A 20741-nucleotide genomic window follows, 5' to 3' on the forward strand; every position below is an offset into this window, starting at 1 on the left:
AAGATTTTCAGTCAATAACTTAAATCTTGTGTGTTAAATTTCTGGTCTGTTCTTTACACACAGCTATTGCATGACTTATCGATTTTAAGGAGGACTCTTTGTGTGATGCACAGAGTTGCTACCTGTACATATCATTGAAGAGGTTCCTTTTCAGTTAGGATGCTGATGTTGAAGATAGCAGCCTATCTAGGCAGTGGACAGCAAGGCTGCTCACTAAGTTTCAGAGCCAGGATTTCCTCTTTCTTTCAAGTCAAGTGGTTTTTATTGCACTACTGTAGATACAGCAAAGAACTCTGGATACAATATTGCAACAAATCTATGTTCTCTAAATCAAACTCTTGTTCCAGGCTGAACAAAAATACATCCAAACACAATACATCTTATGTTCTCTGTATAGATGAAAGCCATGAAAAACATTGGGTTATTATCCTCAAGGAGGAACATACATCGCAGAGATGTTCAAGTGACAATTAGTTGTACCACTTTTGAAATCATATCGGTTTGTCCCTGGAACATGAGCCTTTTGAAGTAATATTCTCTCATTAAAACCAAACCCAAGAATATATATTTAGCTCTCTCACTGGTTCTCATTAAAGTGAAGTTTTCTTTTGATTCTTTTTTTTTTATTATTTTCTCTGCCATGTGAATCAGTCAATTTTAATAAGTAAGTAACAATATACATAATAATAATACTATAACATAAAAAAATTACACACAATGAAAACATATTAACTCACTTTAATATGCATATCTGTTTTGAATATACTGTACAACAAAACTGATTTAGCAGCAAGGTTCTCAGGATTTTATCTGTTAACATTTTCAATGCATTTTGTCAATATTAAACAGCCGTTTTTAATGCAACTGGTGAGAATGGACTTGTACTCCCAAAGAGATGATTCACCCAAAAATAAATATTTGGTAATGCTTTACAAAAATGTTTCAATTGTTAATGGTAGTTAACTACAGAAGTTAACATGAACTAACAATAAACGCTACTTTATATAATGTATTAATCTTGGTTCATTTATTTCCAACATACAGTATATTATTCACATACATTAAAATTAAAAATTTTATATGTTAACATTAGTTCATGCACTATGAACTAATAATGAACTTTGTTTTTTAGGAACTAACATTAACTAAGAAGAATGCTGTAAAATATTGTTCATTGTTTGTTCGTGATAGCTAATGCAATAATGAATGGAACCTTATTGTAAAGTGTTACCAAACATTCTATCATCATTACTCACCTTTATGTTGTTCCAAACCTGCCTGACTTTCTATCTTCCATGGAACTCAAAAAGAGTGTTAGTTTCAGTGTCAATGAACTTTTATTTTAGGTGAAAAAAAGATGCAAAATCAGCTTTATTATAAGTATGCTTACACATACAAGGAATTTGTCTTGGTGGCAGGTGCTTCCAGTGCACAACAATACAATACTGCAACAAGACAATATTATAGATGATAATAATAAAAAAAATAATACAAAATAAATAAATAAAAATAGAATGAAATTAAAAATTTAATAGAAAATAAAGTATATATATAGATTAAACAAAAGTGTATATATATATATATATATATATATATATATATATATATATATATATATATATATATATATATATATATATACACTCACCTAAAGGATTATTAGGAACATCTGTTCAATTTCTCATTAATGCAGTTATCTAATCAACCAATCACATGGCAGTTGCTTCAATGCATTTAGGGGTGTGGTCCTGGTCAAGACAATCTCCTGAACTCCAAACTGAATGTCAGAATGGGAAAGAAAGGTGATTTAAGCAATTTTGAGCGTGGCATGGTTGTTGGTGCCAGACGGGCCGGTCTGAGTATTTCACAATCTGCTCAGTTACTGGGATTTTCACGCACAACCATTTCTAGGGTTTACAAAGAATGGTGTGAAAAGGGAAAAACATCCAGTATGCGGCAGTCCTGTGGGTGAAAATGCCTTGTTGATGCTAGAGGTCAGAGGAGAATGGGCCGACTGATTCAAGCTGATAGAAGAGCAACGTTGCCTGAAATAACCACTCGTTACAACCGAGGTATGCAGCAAAGCATTTGTGAAGCCACAACACGCACAACCTTGAGGCCGATGGGCTACAACAGCAGAAGACCCCACCGGGTACCACTCATCTCCACTACAAATAGGAAAAAGAGGCTACAATTTGCAAGAGCTTACCAAAATTGGACAGTTGAAGACTGGAAAAATGTTGCCTGGTCTGATGAGTCTCGATTTCTGTTGAGACATTCAGATGGTAGAGTCAGAATTTGGCGAAAACAGAATGAGAACATGGATCCATCATGCCTTGTTACCACTGTGCAGGCTGGTGGTGGTGGTGTAATGGTGTGGGGGATGTTTTCTTGGCACACTTTAGGCCCCTTAGTGCCAATTGGGCATCGTTTAAATGCCACGGCCTACCTGAGCATTGTTTCTGACCATGTCCATCCCTTTATGGCCACCATGTACCCATCCTCTGATGGCTACTTCCAGCAGGATAATGCACCATGTCACAAAGCTCGAATCATTTCAAATTGGTTTCTTGAACATGACAATGAGTTCACTGTACTAAAATGGCCCCCACAGTCACCAGATCTCAACCCAATAGAGCATCTTTGGGATGTGGTGGAACGGGAGCTTCGTGCCCTGGATGTGCATCCCACAAATCTCCATCAACTGCAAGATGCTATCCTATCAATATGGGCCAACATTTCTAAAGAATGCTTTCAGCACCTTGTTGAATCAATGCCACTTAGAATTAAGGCAGTTCTGAAGGCTGAAAGGGGGTCAAACACAGTATTAGTATGGTGTTCCTAATAATCCTTTAGGTGAATGTATATATATATATATATATATATATATATATATATATATATAGTGCAAATACAAATCTGTTATATAAAGTGCAAGGGAATGTAATGATAGAAGAGGTAGGATGTGTTGGATAACTATTAAAAGACTAAAATGTGTATTGCACATAATCATTGCTCAATGGGGAAGTTTTAACTGTTCATCAGATGGATAGCCTGAGGGAAAAAAAACTGTGCCTGTGCCTGATAGTTAATGCTTAGAGATCTGTAGCATCGGCCAGAAGGCAACAGTTTAAAAAGGTTGTGGGCAGGGTGAGTGGGGTCCAGAGTGATTTTTCCAGCCTTTTTCCTCACTCTGGAAGTGTACAGTTCTTGAAGGGAGGGCAGGGGGCAACCAGTAATCCTCTCAGCAGTCCGAACTGTCCTCTGTAGTCTTCTGATGTCTGATTTCATAGCTGCACCAAACCACTTAATACTACTGAAGTGCAGAGGACAGACTCAATGACTGCTGAGTAGAACAGTATCAACAGCGCCTATGGCACGTTGAACTTCCTCAACTGGAAGTACAACCTCTGCTGGGCCTTTTTCACAATGGAGTCAATGTGGGTCTCCCACTTCAGGTCCTGTGAGATGGTAGTGCCCAGTAACCTGAATGACTCCACTGCTGCCACAGTGCTGTTTAGAATGGTGAGGGGGGACAGTGTTGGGGTGTTCCTCCTAAAGTCCACAATCATCTCCATCGTTTTGAGCGTGTTCAGCTCCAGGTTGTTTAGACTGCACCAGACGGCCATCTGTATGCAGACTCATCATTATGGATGAGGCCGAAGACTGTGGTGTCATTTGCAAAATTCAGAAGATTAACAGAGGGGTTCTTGGCAGTGCAGTCATTTGTATACAGGGAAAAGAGTAGTGGGGAGAGCACACATCCCTTGGGGGCACCTGTGCTGATTGTACATGTGCTGAAAGTAAATTTCTCATGTCTCACATTTTCCACGTGACATCATATCCTAGTTCGTTGCATTGTCTGGAAAAAATCTAATTGTGCTCAAAGCCTTGTGTGACCACCCCTGTGTACGTGCGTATGGCCCCGACTACACCACTGGTCCGGGATACTAAAAACTTGTTTACTAAGCGCTGCTGCTTAACACTGAATAAGTTTGTTTATCCTCTGTTTTGTTACTTTTAGTCTGTGTTTTTATCCATCTCACTCACATCTCTATAATGGATAACATACATTTTTTCAACTCTGCTGCATTAGGATGCGTTTGAATGGGAGTGAATGGAGCACAAAGTGTAGTGTTGACCGCACCTGTAGCCACAACTCACAAGCTCTCTAATCGGATAAACACCACCTTGTGTTGCCGCTAGGTGTTTCATATTGTGCGTTTTTCTGTGATCCGCGCCTGAGAGCTGCATGTTGTAGTGATTTGTTTCATGACTCCAGCAAGGACCTCTTGTTTAGTGATGTTTCGTTTGTGGACAAATCGACCTTTTTGAAAAGTCAACGAATCGTTCAAGTTCACCTCCATACACTGACTCGTATTTTTCGTTAACTGAAGTCTCTCCTTTTCAAAGCCAATGAACTGCTTTTCATGTCTGTAAAGACTGAGTCTAGCGTGAGCCAATAGCTTTTAAGTGCTGGCTGTGAAGGAGATTATTATTGGTTTCAGCACTGAACTAATATGCCTCTTTACTTAAAGTAATGTTCCAGGTTCAATACAAGTAAGCTCAATTGACAGCATTTGTGGGCTAATTTTGATTACCACAAAAAAAATTTTTGACTCGTTCCTCCAAAGCTATTGTTCAAAGCAATTGATTCTATTTTAAACCCAACTAAAAAATATTTTCTGGACGCCACCCAAGAGACCTGTGAAACATTTTTTAACTTCTTTACTCACAAAATTGAGCAGATTAAAGGATCTGGCAATACACAACAATTACTGACCAATCTCTAAACTGTCTTTTTATTTTCAAGATTTTGGAGAGAGTTGTATATTTGCAGCTCTACTCCTATCTAAAAACATTTTAGATACATTTCAGTCTGGTTTCAGTCCCTTGCACAGCACTGAATCTGCATAGTTGAAGGTCACTAATGATATTTTACTCTCCATGGATTCAGGTTCACCTGTCGACCATTATAATCTTCTCAATCATCTAGAATGTATGGTTGGCATCCAGGGTATGGCCCTCCAATGGTTTTTCTCCTATCTAAAAGAAAGGATGTTCTCTGTAAATTTAGATAACTTTTCTTCTATTTTTGGACCCTTGTTATTTTCCCTGTATATGTATCCTCTGAGCTCTATTTTTCAGAAATTTAGCATATCTTATCACTGTTATGCTAACAATTCCCAATTTTATTCCCCAGTGTGAGTAGATAAGAAATGTTAATCTGAGAATTCCCTAAATTTCTTCAAAGATATTAAACATTGGCTGGCTAACCATTTCTTACAATTAAATGAAAGCAAAACTGAAGTTCTGATGATAGGTTCCTCCATGTCGTCCTTAACGGTCCTGGTTGCCCGGACAGGTCCTCTGTCATCGAATGTACAAGATCACATGAGGAGTCTAAGCAGATCAGTGCTGTTCTCAAGGGTAGCTTTTTCCACCCGAGATCTATCACTAAAATAAAACATTTTATTTTCCATAAAGACTTGGAAATTGTGATACACTCACCTATTACATCAAGGTTAGACTATTGTAACTCATTGTACATTGGTCTGCCCCAAACTGCGTTATCACGCCTACAGCTAGTTCAAAATACAGCAGCTAGGTTTTTAACAGGTTCAAGAAATAGGGATCACATTTCCCCAGTTTAGCATCTCTACACTGGCTTCATGTGAAATTCAGGGTCGATTTTAAAATTTGGATTTTGTCTACAAGGCACTATCTGGTCTCACGCCCCAATATATCAATGACCTTCTACACTCTTACTCCCCCACCAGAGCACTCAGGTCTTCAACTTCTATTGAGGGTTCCTCATTGATCTATAGATCTAAGTTTGTCCGTGCCTTTTCTATGATAGAGAGACTATTCCATAGATTAGGACCTTTCCTCTTCATCAGGTCTGCTTTTTCATTAACCATTTTTAAATCTTCAATGTGGCAGACAAGCCTCTTGTCCATCGGTAAAGGAGGAAGTAATAACCAGATTGACACTCAACAAGACTTTAATTACAACTTAAAAAACTTAACTGGATCATAACATCATGATGACACACACAGGTACATGTGTTTCTCTCTCTTTCCCTCCAGCAATCCCAACTCCTTTTCCTTATCTCTCTCCTGCTGATTGGGCCGCTCAGTACCAGGCGCACACACTCACAGCTCGACCACACCCTTCGCCTCATTACAACATATTTTTATTCTGTAGCTTTTAAATAGGTTACTGAATAGTTTGAAATGGATAAATACATGATATTGTATTTAAATGTTTTTATTTATTTTATAAAGTTTTATATTTAAATTTAAATCAATCTATTTTAAATCACACTGTCATTTTGTTATTTTGTCCTACAAAGCAATTTGGGTCAATTTCTGTTGTTTTTAAATTTGCTCTTTAAATAAAAAAAACAATAAGCAAAAATTTTGGTGAGAGAGATGCACTTCTTGGAGTGAATATGGCCAATTTGAGGGTTTAAACACAGAAATGTGATAATATAATTTCTGCTTCAAGTTTTATAAAAGCACTTGCATTAATTGTTCTGTTAAAACTCATGTATTATTTGAGCTGTAAAGTTGTTTAAAGAGGCTCTATCATTTTCGGGGGGATTTTGCCTTTCCTTTAGTGTGTAATATAGCTCTTTGTGCATGTAAAAGGTCTGCAAAGTTTCAAAGCACAAAGTCCACACAAAAGGGAGTTATTCTCTCCCACAGGCAACACTGCTCAAGAATTACAAGCAACGGCTGGATTTTAGTCCAGCCATTTCTTCTGTAAAGTATCTACGTTACTATGCAACACATTTGCATAATTCTATATAATAATACTTTGGCCTGCCCTCAAATAAACATAATTATAGCCGAGGTCAGGATGAGTTGGGTTAGTGTTGTCACCATGTCGAGAAGACACTGTTTTCTTCGCTGCGAAAGCAAAACCTGTTTGGACTTCCAAAGGCAGACGAATTGAAGTATCGGTGGTTACAATGTATTTTTAGCAGTATTCCTCAGCAGTACAACCACAACCAATGCCGTATTTTCAAGATGATTACTCCGGAAAGATGGTGCAGTTTGTTGGGGCAATCTGGCACTTCAGAATCACAACCTGTAAGTATGCTTGATTTTTTTGTGGATTTATCTGCTACCGAGAGTTCAAATGTGGAGTTTTATGTTGTAGCTACAGTATACAGACAGTGCACGGCTGTAGGCCTCTGCTAAGCTGCTAGCTAATATTATTGTGTTGAAATTGTTTTGCTAATCAGCTGCTGGCCCAATTTTACCTAGAATTACTGTAGAGTTATGCAGATTGTTTGTTGTTCTTACTATCATGAATAGTGATCAAGTGTGGAGATGGATTTATTTTTACAAACGGTCATTTTACATCTTTTACATTTAATGTCAAAGAACAAAGATGCAATCTGAACTGAATCTAAATTTAAAGTAAAAAAGACATTATATCTATGGCTTGCCATGTAGGGGTTGCATCTGGGTTGCGCTATTTGGAAAAAGGTTGGATGCTTGGGTCCCGAAAAATCAGTGGGGACGAAAGTAGCCAAAGAGTAAATGACCTGCTCTGTAGCATCTGCCACATATCTTAAAAAACAACAGAGGACTCACAGTTTTTGATCACACTCAGACAAAGGCTCACACTGCAGCACTTAGCATCCTCAAAAATGCAAAATAAGACTTATTGCAACAGTGTTCAAAGAAGCGAAGCATCACAGACTATTGTACAGTATGGCTTTGAGAGTGACATTGATTGCTAGGAGTTAAATGGTCTAGACATATTTCACTTGAAATGAAAAATAAATTATTTAAAAGATTGTTTATTGTGCTCCTAAGATTGGTGTAAGCAACTTGCTTAAGCGGAAAGAGTAATTTGATCATTTACATAATTTAGCTGCCTGGCATGGTGTTGCGTGAAAACATTTTTGTTGAACTTGTGGAACTAGAAGATCTAAGCTCTCAAGGAATTGTCAGTCAACTATTACATGAGAGAAGTCCATTACTGACTCATAGGGCTCTCATGTGATGGCACATTAGTTATGCTCGACCACAAGTCTGGGGTGTCAACAAGAATTCAGTCACTCATCCCAAAAGTGATAGATTGGCATTGCTCAGCGCATCAACTGGACCTCAAAGTTAGTGATACGATGAGAGAACTGGGGGCAATAAACCATTTCAAAGAATTTTCATGTATTAACTTGACACATTGTACAGCACATCATGCAAGAACAGAATCGAGCTTAAATGATGTGCTGACTTTCAATTGTGCTATATTGGCCAGGTCTTGGACAACAGATGGGTTGTGTCAGAATGAGCTTTATTGCAAAGTATGCTTACACACACAAGCATTTTGTCATGGTGGCAGAAGCTTCCAGTTCAAAGAGAATGCAACCATATATATACAGTACATACAAACATATACATTTAAACATATATACAAACATATAGTGACAAAAAATAATAATAAGATCAACAGATAAATAAAAAGAGAAATATACAATAGAGAAATAATGTTGTTCAAAAATAATCTATATAGATATACAGTTATGTGCAGGTGATGTAATGTATTGAAGAAGAGGTAGGATATGTTTACAAATCTAAATGAAATATAGATATAAGTAGGAATGAATGGATTGAATATTGCACATGGTTGTGTTGACAAAAGGAAAAGTATTTGGAGGCAGTTCATGAGGTGGATGGCCTGAGGGAAAAAACTGTTCCTGTGCCTGGCTGTTCTGGTGCTCAATGCTCTGTAGCACTGGCCAGAGGGTAACTGTTAAAAAAGGAAGTGTGCTTGGTGAATGGGTTCAAGAGTGATTTTACCAACCCTTTTCATCACTCTGGATGTGTACAATTCTAGCAGGTGGGTAGGGGAGCAAATTATCCTTTGAGGTCTTTTGATGTCTTAGTAGCTGAACTATACCAGACAGTTATAGAAGTGCAGAGGACAGACTCAATAACTGCTGAATATAACTATCAGCAGCGCATGTGGCAGGTTGAACTTCCTCAGCTGGCGAAGGAAGTACATCCCCTGCTGGGCCTTTTTCAAAATTGAGTCTGTGTAGGTCTCCCACTTCGGGCCCTGAGATAGTAGTGCCCAGCAAACTGAATGACTCCATTTCAGCCACAGTGCTGTTTAGAATGGTGAGTGGGGTTAATGCTGGGGTGTTCCTCCTAAAGTCCAATGTTCAGCTCCAGGTTGTTTTATGGCACCAGACAGCTAGCTGTTCACCCTCCCTTCTGCAGACTCATTGTCATCTTGGATGAGACCGATGACAGTAGTGTCATCTGTGAACATCAGGAGCTTAACAGGCAGTGCGGTCATTTGTGTAGAGGGAGAAGAGTAGTGGGGAGAGTACACATCCCTGCTGATTGTACATGTGATTGTGCATGGAGGTGAAATTTCCCATTTTCACTAGCTGCTGCCTGTCTGTCAGAAAGCTGGTGATCCACTGACTGATAGAGGTGGAGCTGGGTTAATTTAGTCCATAGGAGAGCGGGTTGATGGCATTAAAAGCCGAACTGAAGTCCACAAAAATTATTCTTGCATATGTCCCTGGTCTGTCTAGATGTTGAAGTATGTAATGCTGTCCCATATTGACTGCATCATCCAAAGAGTTTTAGTGTCAAGTTTTAGATCTGTCAAAGCTGTATTGAAAAATGATCCTGCCCTCTACAAACATTTCAGTCAGGCAGCAAAATGACAGTGTTACCTGTGCAAACTACAGTGGCCTACCTAAGCGCTTGTCCTCGTATTGTTTTGTACAAAATCTTGGCCTTGTGTATGATGCATTTCAATAAATGTCTGAGCTGTTTCTGGAGATTCAAAAGCAAGTCTGCTGTAAGGTTTTCCCTGGTGGGCACTAGAGGTCGCCATGTATGTTTATTGTTTTCTGATCTTGTTTTATTATGGGTTTTGTACTTCTTTTCGTTGTCTTTATTTATTGATTCTTGTGGTTATTAGTTTAAGGTTTTCCTCGTTTTCTCATTGGCCCCTTGTGTATTTATCCCTTGGTTTTCCTGTGTTCTTTGTCGGTCGTTTTCCTTTTAAGGCTGTAGTGTTTGTATTCTTGTTTATTTTGATTCCTTGTTCTGTAGAGTCCACCTATTGGTCCAATGGAGGCACCTATAGCGTGGCTATAGAATACAGTATTTTACTAAGATCTTAAATCTTACTTGTGATTTGCCTTTGCTGAAAGGGAATGAGACCGTTTTACCAGTTGCACAGAGACCTCTTGAATGATACTAAACACGTATGATCAGAAAACCTTTTACATTGCAGAACAGGATAAGTCATAACTTAATTTTTGGTGTCCTTAAAGTGACATGAGGTGAGGGAGCGGGGGCAGATGTGAGTGAAATTTGTGTTTTATGGTCCTTGCTCAGTAGGGTGTGTTGTCTCAGGTTGAGATGCACTTCTGTGTGAGAGTTTTTTGACGTTGGTTCTCGCAGAGTTCTTTTGACTTAATAGTGCCTTTTGGCATAGACAATCTCGAGTTTCTGTATTAAAAGGCTGCACTTAGATCTGCACTTATCGTCTCATCACTCTCAGAACATTACAGAACAACTGACACAAAACCATATGGATCTAGCAGCTATGGAACTGCTCTCTCTAAGGCAAGGAATCAATACCATCGAGCAATACACAGAGCAGTTCTGCAAGCTCACCCATGCCCTCAATTGGGGAGATGTTGCATTTAACAACGTCTACTGTTTTGGACTCAACGAGCCTGTGAAATCCTGTGACGTGTGAACTCTCCTTGGTAGAATTATTGATTATGCCTTGAGGATCATGCTATTCTTCTACACTTTGGGGTTTGACATTACCCCTCTTACTGCATCCAGCGCTTCCTCACCTGAGGCAATGGGCTCTAAGAGGAGGAGGAGGAGGAAAAATGTCCCAACCTTGGTGCATCCAGATTCGATGACCCCAACTACTGTAGTCCCGGTGTTCTCAACCTCCATATTCCCATCTTCGGTGGTCACGGTGGTCTCAACCCTTGAGTTTCAAGTGGCTCTACACACTGAGCCTCATGCTGCTCTGCCCCCTGAGTCTACTACTGCTCTGCTGGCCACACCTCCTGAACCTCCCACTGCTCTGCCAGCTCCACCCTTGAGCTTCCCTCTGTTCCATCAGCTCTGTCCCCTGAGTCTCTGGCTGCTCCGCCCCCTGAGTCTCTGGTTTCTCCGCTGGCTCCAACTCCTGAACATCCCACTACTCTGCCCCTTGAGCCAGATATATCATATATTGATATATTATATAAGAGGAAGTAATTTTCATATACAAAGTACATAATAAAATGACTAGATTATTAAAAAATTGGCATTAACATTTATTTTGTCAGGATGGGTGTAGATTGAGGACTCAAACACAGGAGGGACATACAATGATGTCTTTATTGAACACACACAGCAAAATAGCAATGATGAATATAATATGCAACAACAGGTTGCAATGGTGGATGGGATGATGGAGGACACCCAGGCAACAATGAAGACCAGCAGACAGTGATAATAGTTGAGAATAATCCACAGGGAGACAGATAAACCATCCACAGGATAATTGGAGAAAAAATATCACTGGGTGATAGATATCCGTCTGGATAAATCTAGGCAAGATAACAAACTAAGACAAAAAATAATTAACTGAACTGGCTGGCAGGCTTGACTGAGCAACAGAGACTCCCAAAACAATCTAGCAACCCAGAATACACAAGATAGAGGTTAAATAGATGTTTTTTTTTATACATATTGGGTGCCCTAAAGATCTATTCTAGATAATAGTGTTTTGTTTGAGTGCACCTTAGTCAAGTCTGAGTCAAGTCCGAGTCTTTAAACAATCGAGTCCGGGTCGAGTCCAAGTCCAAAAGGGGATGAGTCCATAACAGGCCGAGTCTGAGTCGAGTCCGATTTAACCTGTTTATGAATCTGAATTCAAATTGTAACCGTAAACTTAACTCAACATCAATATTTTAAGCTTATTTTAACTTTCACAACTCAGAAAACACAATTGTCAATATAAAAGTCGCAAAAACACCTCTATATTTTATTAGTTTCCTGCTGAACAAACTTGTGGTTTCAGAATGAAAGCATATTCTTTAGGTGTATGAAGACAAAGCAGTCCATCAACACACTTCTTATTGTGTTTTGTTGACATTTCAGTTAGTTATTTGTTGCTTTTTCCCCTCCACTCAAACATAGATTAAGAAAGTGAAAGCTGCATTAGTCATTAAAATCGAGTTATTATAGTTATAGTATATTGTAGTATCGAATTTCAATTTAGTTTTTTATTTCTGCTTAATTTTCTATTTGTCCTTTTCAATTTAGTTTTATCTAAAGAAATAATACACACAGAGACAGTGACCAGGAATGTCCTGTGTAATAAACCAGGCTGTCTGGTCACCCAATCTATAATTAAATTGTAAACTAAACATTTCTTTGCTCAAAAATAACTTAATATTTAATTGTTCATTTTAGTGTGGAAAAAACTGAGAAAGAACATATTTAAGTAGCTATTTTAAAAACAATAAATAGGTGCTGTTTATCTGTTTTCCAGAGTTGCAGTCTGTTTAACAATAACAAAAAAAAAAATTCCGACTATTTGAAAAGTTACATTTAAATAATCAAGGACCAGTTTAAGTTGACAAAACGGCATGAACCACAAGAGACTACAGATGCCTACATGTGTGATTTTACCAGTTGTCAGGTCCCGTGCGAAACAAACTAGTTTCTAGTACATTGGCTACATACCCACCTTTATGTTTTTGTCATGCTAGCCACCTCGGTAATCAATTTTAAACAGCAGTCTCCGTAGTAACATTCGAATGTATTGGTTGACCGAGTGTGCCACTCTGCATGTGTGTTTGCTCAACATGATGAAACAAACTCTGGCTATATCTACAACATCAGGGGATGCTACAACTGCTTGCAGCCAGTGTGTCCATTTATTTCTGTTTCATTATTTGTATTTATTTATTTTGTTCATTGCATCACAGATCAAATGCCATGGACTGTACTCTGTTAAATCAGTCCTTATCTCTGCCACCCATCTATATCACTGCTCACTGTATTTCCCTATCTGTCACTCACTCGAAGTTGTATCGATTTATTGAAACTAGGGGTTACACTTGAGAGCCTGAGACACCTCTGATCTTTGATAAAAGGCCAATGGGAATTGGCGAGTGGTATTTGCATGCCCTTCCCCAGACATACGGGTATAAAGGAGGGGGATGTGCATGACCATGGCAAAGTTGCGGTCGCGGCTTGCTTTCGTAAGAAACGGCTCCCTGCCTCAGTCTTTCTACCTACGGGTATGAGGCCAGCGTGGCGAGCACTGGGGTGATTTGGGGACCACAATGGGACCACCTCCGCCAGTTAAATCTCTGCGGACCTCCCATGCCCCGGCTTGCTCATTTGCTCAGGTTAGGCACTCAGATGAGTGCACCGGCTCGTCCCAGGGCGAGTTTGACCTCTTATTCGTTGCCCATGCAGGCGATGAGCTCTTGAGTGCAGCATCGGAGAGCGGGCTCATCCTGTCTGATGCGGAAACCTACCCTGGGCTTCCCCCCTTGGGTGTCGGGCTAGAGTGGAACCCTCCGCTCTCCCCTGAACCCTTGCGGCTTGACTATTGGTATCTGGGCTCGCAGCGCCGCTCTCAGCCATGCCCCGCCCCAGTGCGTTGCTTCCCGGAAGTGCACGAGGAGCTGACAAGTTCGTGGGAGGCACCTTTCACTGCCTGGTCCCGATCTCTCAGCTCCCCCGCTCTCACTACCCTTGATAGTGGAGGGGCCAGGGGTTACTAGGAGTTACCCCCAGTGGATAAGGAGGTGCAACTATGCCCGTGAAGCGCCGCCACCTGGCGCGGGTGCCTGAAGCCCCCGTCCAAGGTCTGTAGGCTCATGTCATGTCTCCGTCTCGGTCTGCCCCTGTGGCCCCACCCCGGTATCTGATGCCACCCGTCTCAAGAATAAAACTTCGAAGCGCCCCTGAGACGGGCGACCCAGGGACGTGAGGATCCACTGCCTTGGAGCTGATAAGCAGACCACTCCATGGTGGTGGGCCAAGAGGAGAATCTTTTGTTTCCTTTAAATTTCACATGCTTCAGTAGCTGCGGTACCCAAACATTCAACAAAAGAGCAGTTTCCTCAGTCACATAACCGGTGTGTTCGGACGTCACCCGACCTTCTATCTCTCTTCGGCAGGTCCAGCACCCTGGTGGCAGTCTCCCCGCCCCTGCGCAAAAAGCTGTGGCACAAACATACTCAATCCCGGATGGTTTCGACGGACCACAGGGACGAAGCACCTCCTCGACCGATCCGCCAGTGAGTATCAGGAGTCAGGTAAGTGCTTCGATGTCTCTCGCCTCTGCACCGCCAAAGGGCTCAAATCCAGTCAATGTGGCCTCCCTGGCTCTGCCCCCCCACGAGGCCCCACCCGGCGGTACAGCCGACGAAATTGTTAATCTGGTCTCCCTCGCCCGGAGCTTGGACTCATGGCTCACGCTTTCCAACCCGTCGCGATTGCTGACACGGACCGTCCAACTCAGCTACACGATTCTGTTCACCAGTCGCCTGCCCAGGTTTGCCCGCATCAACTTCACCATGGTGAAAGGCGAGAACGCCGTCACCTTGCGTGCGATAATCGCCACCCTTCTATGGAAGCATGCGATAGAGCCTGTCCCTCTAGCTGAGAGGAAGAGAGGGTTTTACAGCCCCTACTACATTTTATCGAAAAAGACTGTGAGTTGCGGCCAATCTTGGACTTACGGGTTCTGAACCGGGCTTTACAGAGACTCCCATTCAAGATGCTGACGCTAAGGCACATTCTAGCCAACATTTGGCATCAAGATTGGTTCATGGTGGTAGACCTGAAAGACACGTACATCCACGTCTCGATTCTACCTCGACACAGACCCTACCTGCAGTTTGCATTCGAGGGTCAGGTGTACCAGTATTGGCACATCAACTGCCACGAGTTATTGGCAATACTGCCCTGCGGAGGTTCTGGCCATTGATCCAAGGCAAGCACGTGTTTCTTTGAACCGAAAACATGGCGACGGTAACGTATATCAACCGCCAAGGTGGGTTACGCTCCCCTCGCATGTCACAACTCGCCCGCCGTGTCCTCCTCTGGAGTCAGCAGCCACCTAAAGTTGCTGCGAACCACTCACATCGCGGGCAACCTCAATACCACGGCAGACACGCTGTAACGACATATCACCCGCAAAGGAGAGTAGAGACTCCAACCTCAGGTGGTTCAGCTAATCTGGAGTCAATACGGGCAGGCACAGGTAGACATGTTCACCTCCCCAGAATCCTCCCATTGCCCGCTCTGGTACGCCCTGACCGAGGCTCCCCTCGGTATAGACATGTTGGCAAACAGCTGGCCACCTGGACTACACCAGTCTGGGTTCCCCCAATTGAGCCTGCTTGCACAGATCCTCTGCAATGTCAGGGAGGACGAGGAGCAGGTCACCCTAGTGGCTCCCTTGGTTCTTGGTTCTCAGACCTCACGCTCCTCGAATCAGCCCCTCCCTGGCAAATTCCCCTCAAGAATGACCTTATTTCTCAGGGACGGGACACCATTTGGCACCCACAACCATACCTCTGGAACCTCCATGTCTGGCCCCTGGACGGGATGTGGAAGACCTCGTTGGCCTACCACCTGCCATGGTAGACACCATCACTCAGGCTAGGACCCCCTCTATGAGGCAACTGTTAGTGATGTTCTTCCCGACACAAAGACCCCAGAGATGCGCAGATGGCTCAGTGCTTTCCTTTCTGCAGGAGAGGTTGGAGGGACGGTTGTCCCCCTCCACCTTGAAGGTGTATGTAGCTGCCATAGCTGCACACCATGACACAGAGGACGGCAAGTCCTTAGGGAAGCACGACCCATTCCTGAGAGGCACTAGCAGGTTGAATCCCTCCAGGCCATGCCTCGTTCCCTCATGGGACCTCTCCGTAGTCCTGCAAGGCCTGTGTGGGGCTCCCTTTGAGCCCTTAAAGTCAGTAGCGCTTAAGGCACTCTCCTTTAAGACTGCCCTCCTGACGGCACTCACCTCCATTAAGAGGGTTGGGGACCTGCAAGTGTTCTCTGTCTGTGAAACGCGCCTGGAATTCAGTCTGGGCTACTCTCACGTGATCCTGAGACCCCGACCGGGCTATGTGCCCAAGGTTCCCATGACCCCGTTCAGGGACCAAGTGGCAAACCAGCAAGCGCTGCCCCAGGAGGAGGCAGACCCAGCCTTAGCACTGCTGTGTCTGGTGCATGCTTTACGCATCTATTTGGATAGATTAACTTTAAGATCTCCGAGCAGCTCTTCATCTGCTTTGGGGGACAGCAGAAAGGAAGTGCTGTCTCCAAACAGAGGATCGCCCAATGGATCATCAACGCCATATTGTTTCCTACCAGGCTCAGCGTGTGCCACCCCATGCTGGGCTGCGAGCCCATTCCACCAGGAGTGTGGCAGCCTCCTGGGCTCTGACCAGTGGCGCCTTTCTAGCTGACATTTGCAGAGCAGCGGGCTGGGCTACACCCAACAACTTTGCAAGATTCTACAATCTCCGGGTTGAGTCGGTCTCGTTCCGTGTCTTAACAGGACTGAATGGGTAAGTCTGGGTTGACCAGCTGGGTATATAGCTTGTGCCTAGCACGTTTCATTTCCCTTGAGTTGAAGATGTGCATTGTTGATTCCCAGTAGTGTTCACAAATGTGTTCCCTGGTTGATTTCCTCCTAGCCCTGCGGCAGATGAGTTTGCTGAGAAAAATTTTCCTTGCTGGCAAACTGCGTCTTCATTGGGCAGAGGCCCCTCTGCCCCAGTCTCCATGCTCATAGAACCTCTTCCCTCTTCCTACCATGGGACTTCTCCATATGACATACTTCTGACTAGACTCGGCAAGACCATGTGACATATTTCAAATACCATGCAAATACCACTCGCCAATTGCCATTGGCCTTTTATCAAATATCAGAGGTATCTCACACTCTCAAGAGTGACACCTAGTGTCACTACATCGACAAAAGTCTCGTTCCCTCCATCAGGGAACGGAGGTTACGGAAGTAACCAGGACGTTCTCCATTGCAGTCATTGAAATAACCACATCTGCAGCTCTACTATGCAGCGCCTCATGTCGCAGTCTGTGGAGAGAGGCATAGCGTGCGGCACAAAAAAAGGCCATTAACCCTCTGGGGCCGGCGCGATATTTTTGTCATTACAGCAGAAACAACTTAAAATACTCCATCATTTTGGGGTATACAGATAAGTGTGAGACATCATTAGAGACTACCGTAATTTCCGGACTATAAGCCGCAACTTTTTTCCCACGCTTTGAACCTCGCGGCTTATACAATGACGCGGCTAATATATGGATTTTTCCCGCTTTCAAATTTTATATAAAATGTTTTTTTTAAAAAACATTCTGTGACGTGCTCAGTTTTTTGGCGGCGTGAAGCTTTCATTAGACCAATTGAAATTGCCGAACGGGTTAAGGTCAAAACAACTTTTTTGTTTACTGTTTAGAATAAATCTAGCGGGCTCAAACTTCCCATCATTCTGATTACGGTAGTAATTTTGTTACCCTCACCATGGCAAAGACATGGAGAAACGCATATGATGCTGCTTTCAAGTTGAAGGCGATTGATCTGGCTGCTGGAAAGGAAATAGAGCTGCTGCACGGGAGCTTGGTCTTAATGAGTCGATGATAAGACGTTGGAAACAGCAGCGTGAGGAATTGACTCAACTCCGACACCGAAGGAGATGACTTCAGTGGTTTCAGTGCACAGGACGAGCAAGATAGTGACCAATGACTTTCTTGGTAGGCTACTGTTTACTGCAAATGTTTTATTACAAGCCGTGTGTGGCAGCGGGGGCGTGGTCAAGCGCCCGTCTGGGAGAGAAAAGCTGTAAGGGCGCTTACACCTGCGCTAAATTATGTCTAACACCGGTGTCTAATTTCAAGTGCCCTGCTTCACGTGTCGTCCTTGGGAAAACTGTCACACGGGTACCAGTGTGACAGTTTTCAGCAGGGCACTTGCCGTTCCAGGTAAGGCTTTTAATGGCCACAGCAATCTTTACAATCAATTTTATAAAGTTTCTCAATTCTTCTATGTGCCAACACTAGACTGACGTGTGTGACTCTCTCAGCTCTGTGGCTGCTGCCTTTTTATGCCGCTCTCCCCATGCTTACTGAAATTAGACACCGGTGTTAGACATAATTTAGCTCATGTGTAAGCCCCCTTACCGCTTTTCTCTCCCGGACGGGCGCTTGACCACGCCCCCGCTGCCACACCGTGTTTCGTTAAAGCCTGTTTATTTTTGTTACAAGCCGTGTTTCGTTAAAGCCTGAGTAAAGTTCATTTGTTTCAATGTACCGGTAGGCACCTGCGGCTTATAGACAGGTGCGGCTTATTTATGTTCAAAATAATATTTTATTTAAAAATCAGTGGGTGCGGCTTATATTCAGGTGCGCTCAATAGTCCGGAAATTACGGTAATAAGGATCTTATTTTATTTGTGTACACTCACAATAACAACAAAATCTTGTGCTTTTGTAAAATAAAGAAAATAAAAAGGGTGAGCTTTCAGCTGTCTCTGTGTTCACGAGCATATTTCTGAAACACGTCACAAAAATTAACAAACTCCGCAAATACTTATCACACAAACATGAAACATATGTCTAAAGAAATCTTAAAATGTCTACTTTTAAATAAAACAATTCAAATTTAAAACAAATGTTCTCCTGCAATGTAATCTGTATGAAACAAAGCGATGTACAGTTTTTACTGGCTTAGCTCATTACAGCTAATGTGATCACTCCCACCAGCAGAGCGCGCCATTCATACGGTAATGTGCTGAAGCGATCAAGGCTAATGTACACGCCCCCGACAGTGAGGTTTGATTTAAATGATTCATTTTTCTGCGCGTAATGTAACGATACACAGGCGAGATACACAGAGTTTTTTTTACTCTGTATGTTTTTGATAAGAGCAAGAGTTTTAAATCCATTTCAAATGATGAAAGACTTTGAGAATTTTTTGTTTTTTTACATCAATGGGTTTATAATGAAATAATTGATTCAGTCCTGGATGAAGATCTATGTTTGTCTTTCGTAACAGTAAAACAGGAACTGTTGAATCTGAAGGCGTATGCTTAAATGTTTGAAATTATTTTTGATGACTTTACTATTATTCTAAAATGTGAAAAATAATATAATAAAGAACGAGTGTTTCAAAACTTTTAACCGGTAGTGTATGCACTGTACATGTATGTGTGTGTGTGTGTATATATATATATATATATATATATATATATATATATATATATATATATATATATATATATATATAATTTTTTATTTGATGAAATAAAGTTGTTATTCTAAAAATATAAAGCTAAATCTCTCTCTCTCTCTTTCTCTCTCTCTCTCTTTCAGGTGGGTAACTGCTGACTGGGGGCAGTGTTCAGTAACTTGTGGTAAAGGTCTGCAACAAAGGGAAGTTGGCTGTGTTTACCAACTGCAAAATGGCACTTACATTCCCACCAGAGACCTGTACTGTATCAGCTCCAAACCAGCCAATATACAGCTCTGTGAGGGTCGACACTGCCTCACTGTGTGGGAGGCCTCCGAGTGGTCCAAGGTTTGTCCATCAGGCCCAAATCCAAGTATCACACAATGCTCAAGAATTGATTTCAAGGGCTTACCATATATAATGGAAAATAGTAGAAGTAGAAGAAAATTGGAATCTAATATATATACTGTATATCAGCTGCGGCCTGCACATTTTAAATCTAGGCCTTCAGTGCGATTCATGCCATTAAGAAAACACAGTTTCATAATGAATAAGATGATGTATGCCTCAATCATACGTTACATGGCAGTCAACTAATAATACCAATTGAAATTTTAAAAACAAGTCCACGCATGAAAGCCAGAACCAAGGAGGTATAATACCAAGAAAAAGCTCTCCTAATAATATTTGTGATTTACATTTAGCTTGCAATAAATTTTGTTTCGTCAGGGTGTACACAGTTACATGCAGAACATCTTGGGTTTTAAATCCATAAGGATCTCTCTCTCTCTCTCTCTCTCTCTCTCTCTCTCTCTCTCTCTCTCTCTCTCTGTATATATATATATATATAAGTTAAATATTTCTGATGTTTTATGCAAACATTTAAATCGGCTACTTTTTGTAAGACCATGAAGAAATTCTTAGCGGAATGTTGTAGTTACAGCATGTACAAATTGGGGCCAACCAGACCATGCTAACCAGACAAACCTTGACCTCATGAAAATGTGTGAAACTAATACTGTTTTTGTTGCAAGAAACCTTGATTAACTTTCAGGGACACATTTTAGAATATGAACCTTTTAAAGAGACACGTCTTGCATAACTGTACCACTGGACTGAAAGGACTAAATATGTGATTTCCTATCATAAGCTTTAAGAATAACTAAAGCATGAGCCAATAGCATTCGAGTGCAGGCTATGAATTAGTATCAGAAAGGCTCAAGATTATTGGAATAATATGAACGAAAAGATACCTATATCATTTGGCATAAGACCCGTCCTACGGTTCAGCGCACCAATGCTGCTTGAACCATCAGATCCTACCATCAGATCCTACCATCAGATACTGCCATGACGGCAGGGGAACATGGAATTTATGTTGTTTTCCTGGCCTGGAAATGTGAAGGAAAAACAAGTTAACACTGAATGTTTTAGAGAAGTCATGGAATTTTCTAACAA

The 20741-nt window shown here is 41.7% G+C and overlaps 1 protein-coding gene across 1 annotated transcript in view; it reads left to right on the forward strand.

Moving 5' to 3' along the window:
* adamts17 (ADAM metallopeptidase with thrombospondin type 1 motif, 17) overlaps positions 1-20741 on the forward strand; it is a 273229-nt gene that overhangs the window by 207381 nt on the left and 45107 nt on the right. The window contains exon 20 of the mRNA XM_052129527.1: positions 19427-19631. Coding sequence (XP_051985487.1) covers positions 19427-19631 — 205 coding nt within the window. The remainder of the gene's footprint in view (positions 1-19426; positions 19632-20741) is intronic.

This window comes from Xyrauchen texanus, chromosome 1, assembly GCF_025860055.1.
Source record: "Xyrauchen texanus isolate HMW12.3.18 chromosome 1, RBS_HiC_50CHRs, whole genome shotgun sequence".
Taxonomy (NCBI): Eukaryota; Metazoa; Chordata; class Actinopteri; order Cypriniformes; family Catostomidae; genus Xyrauchen; species Xyrauchen texanus.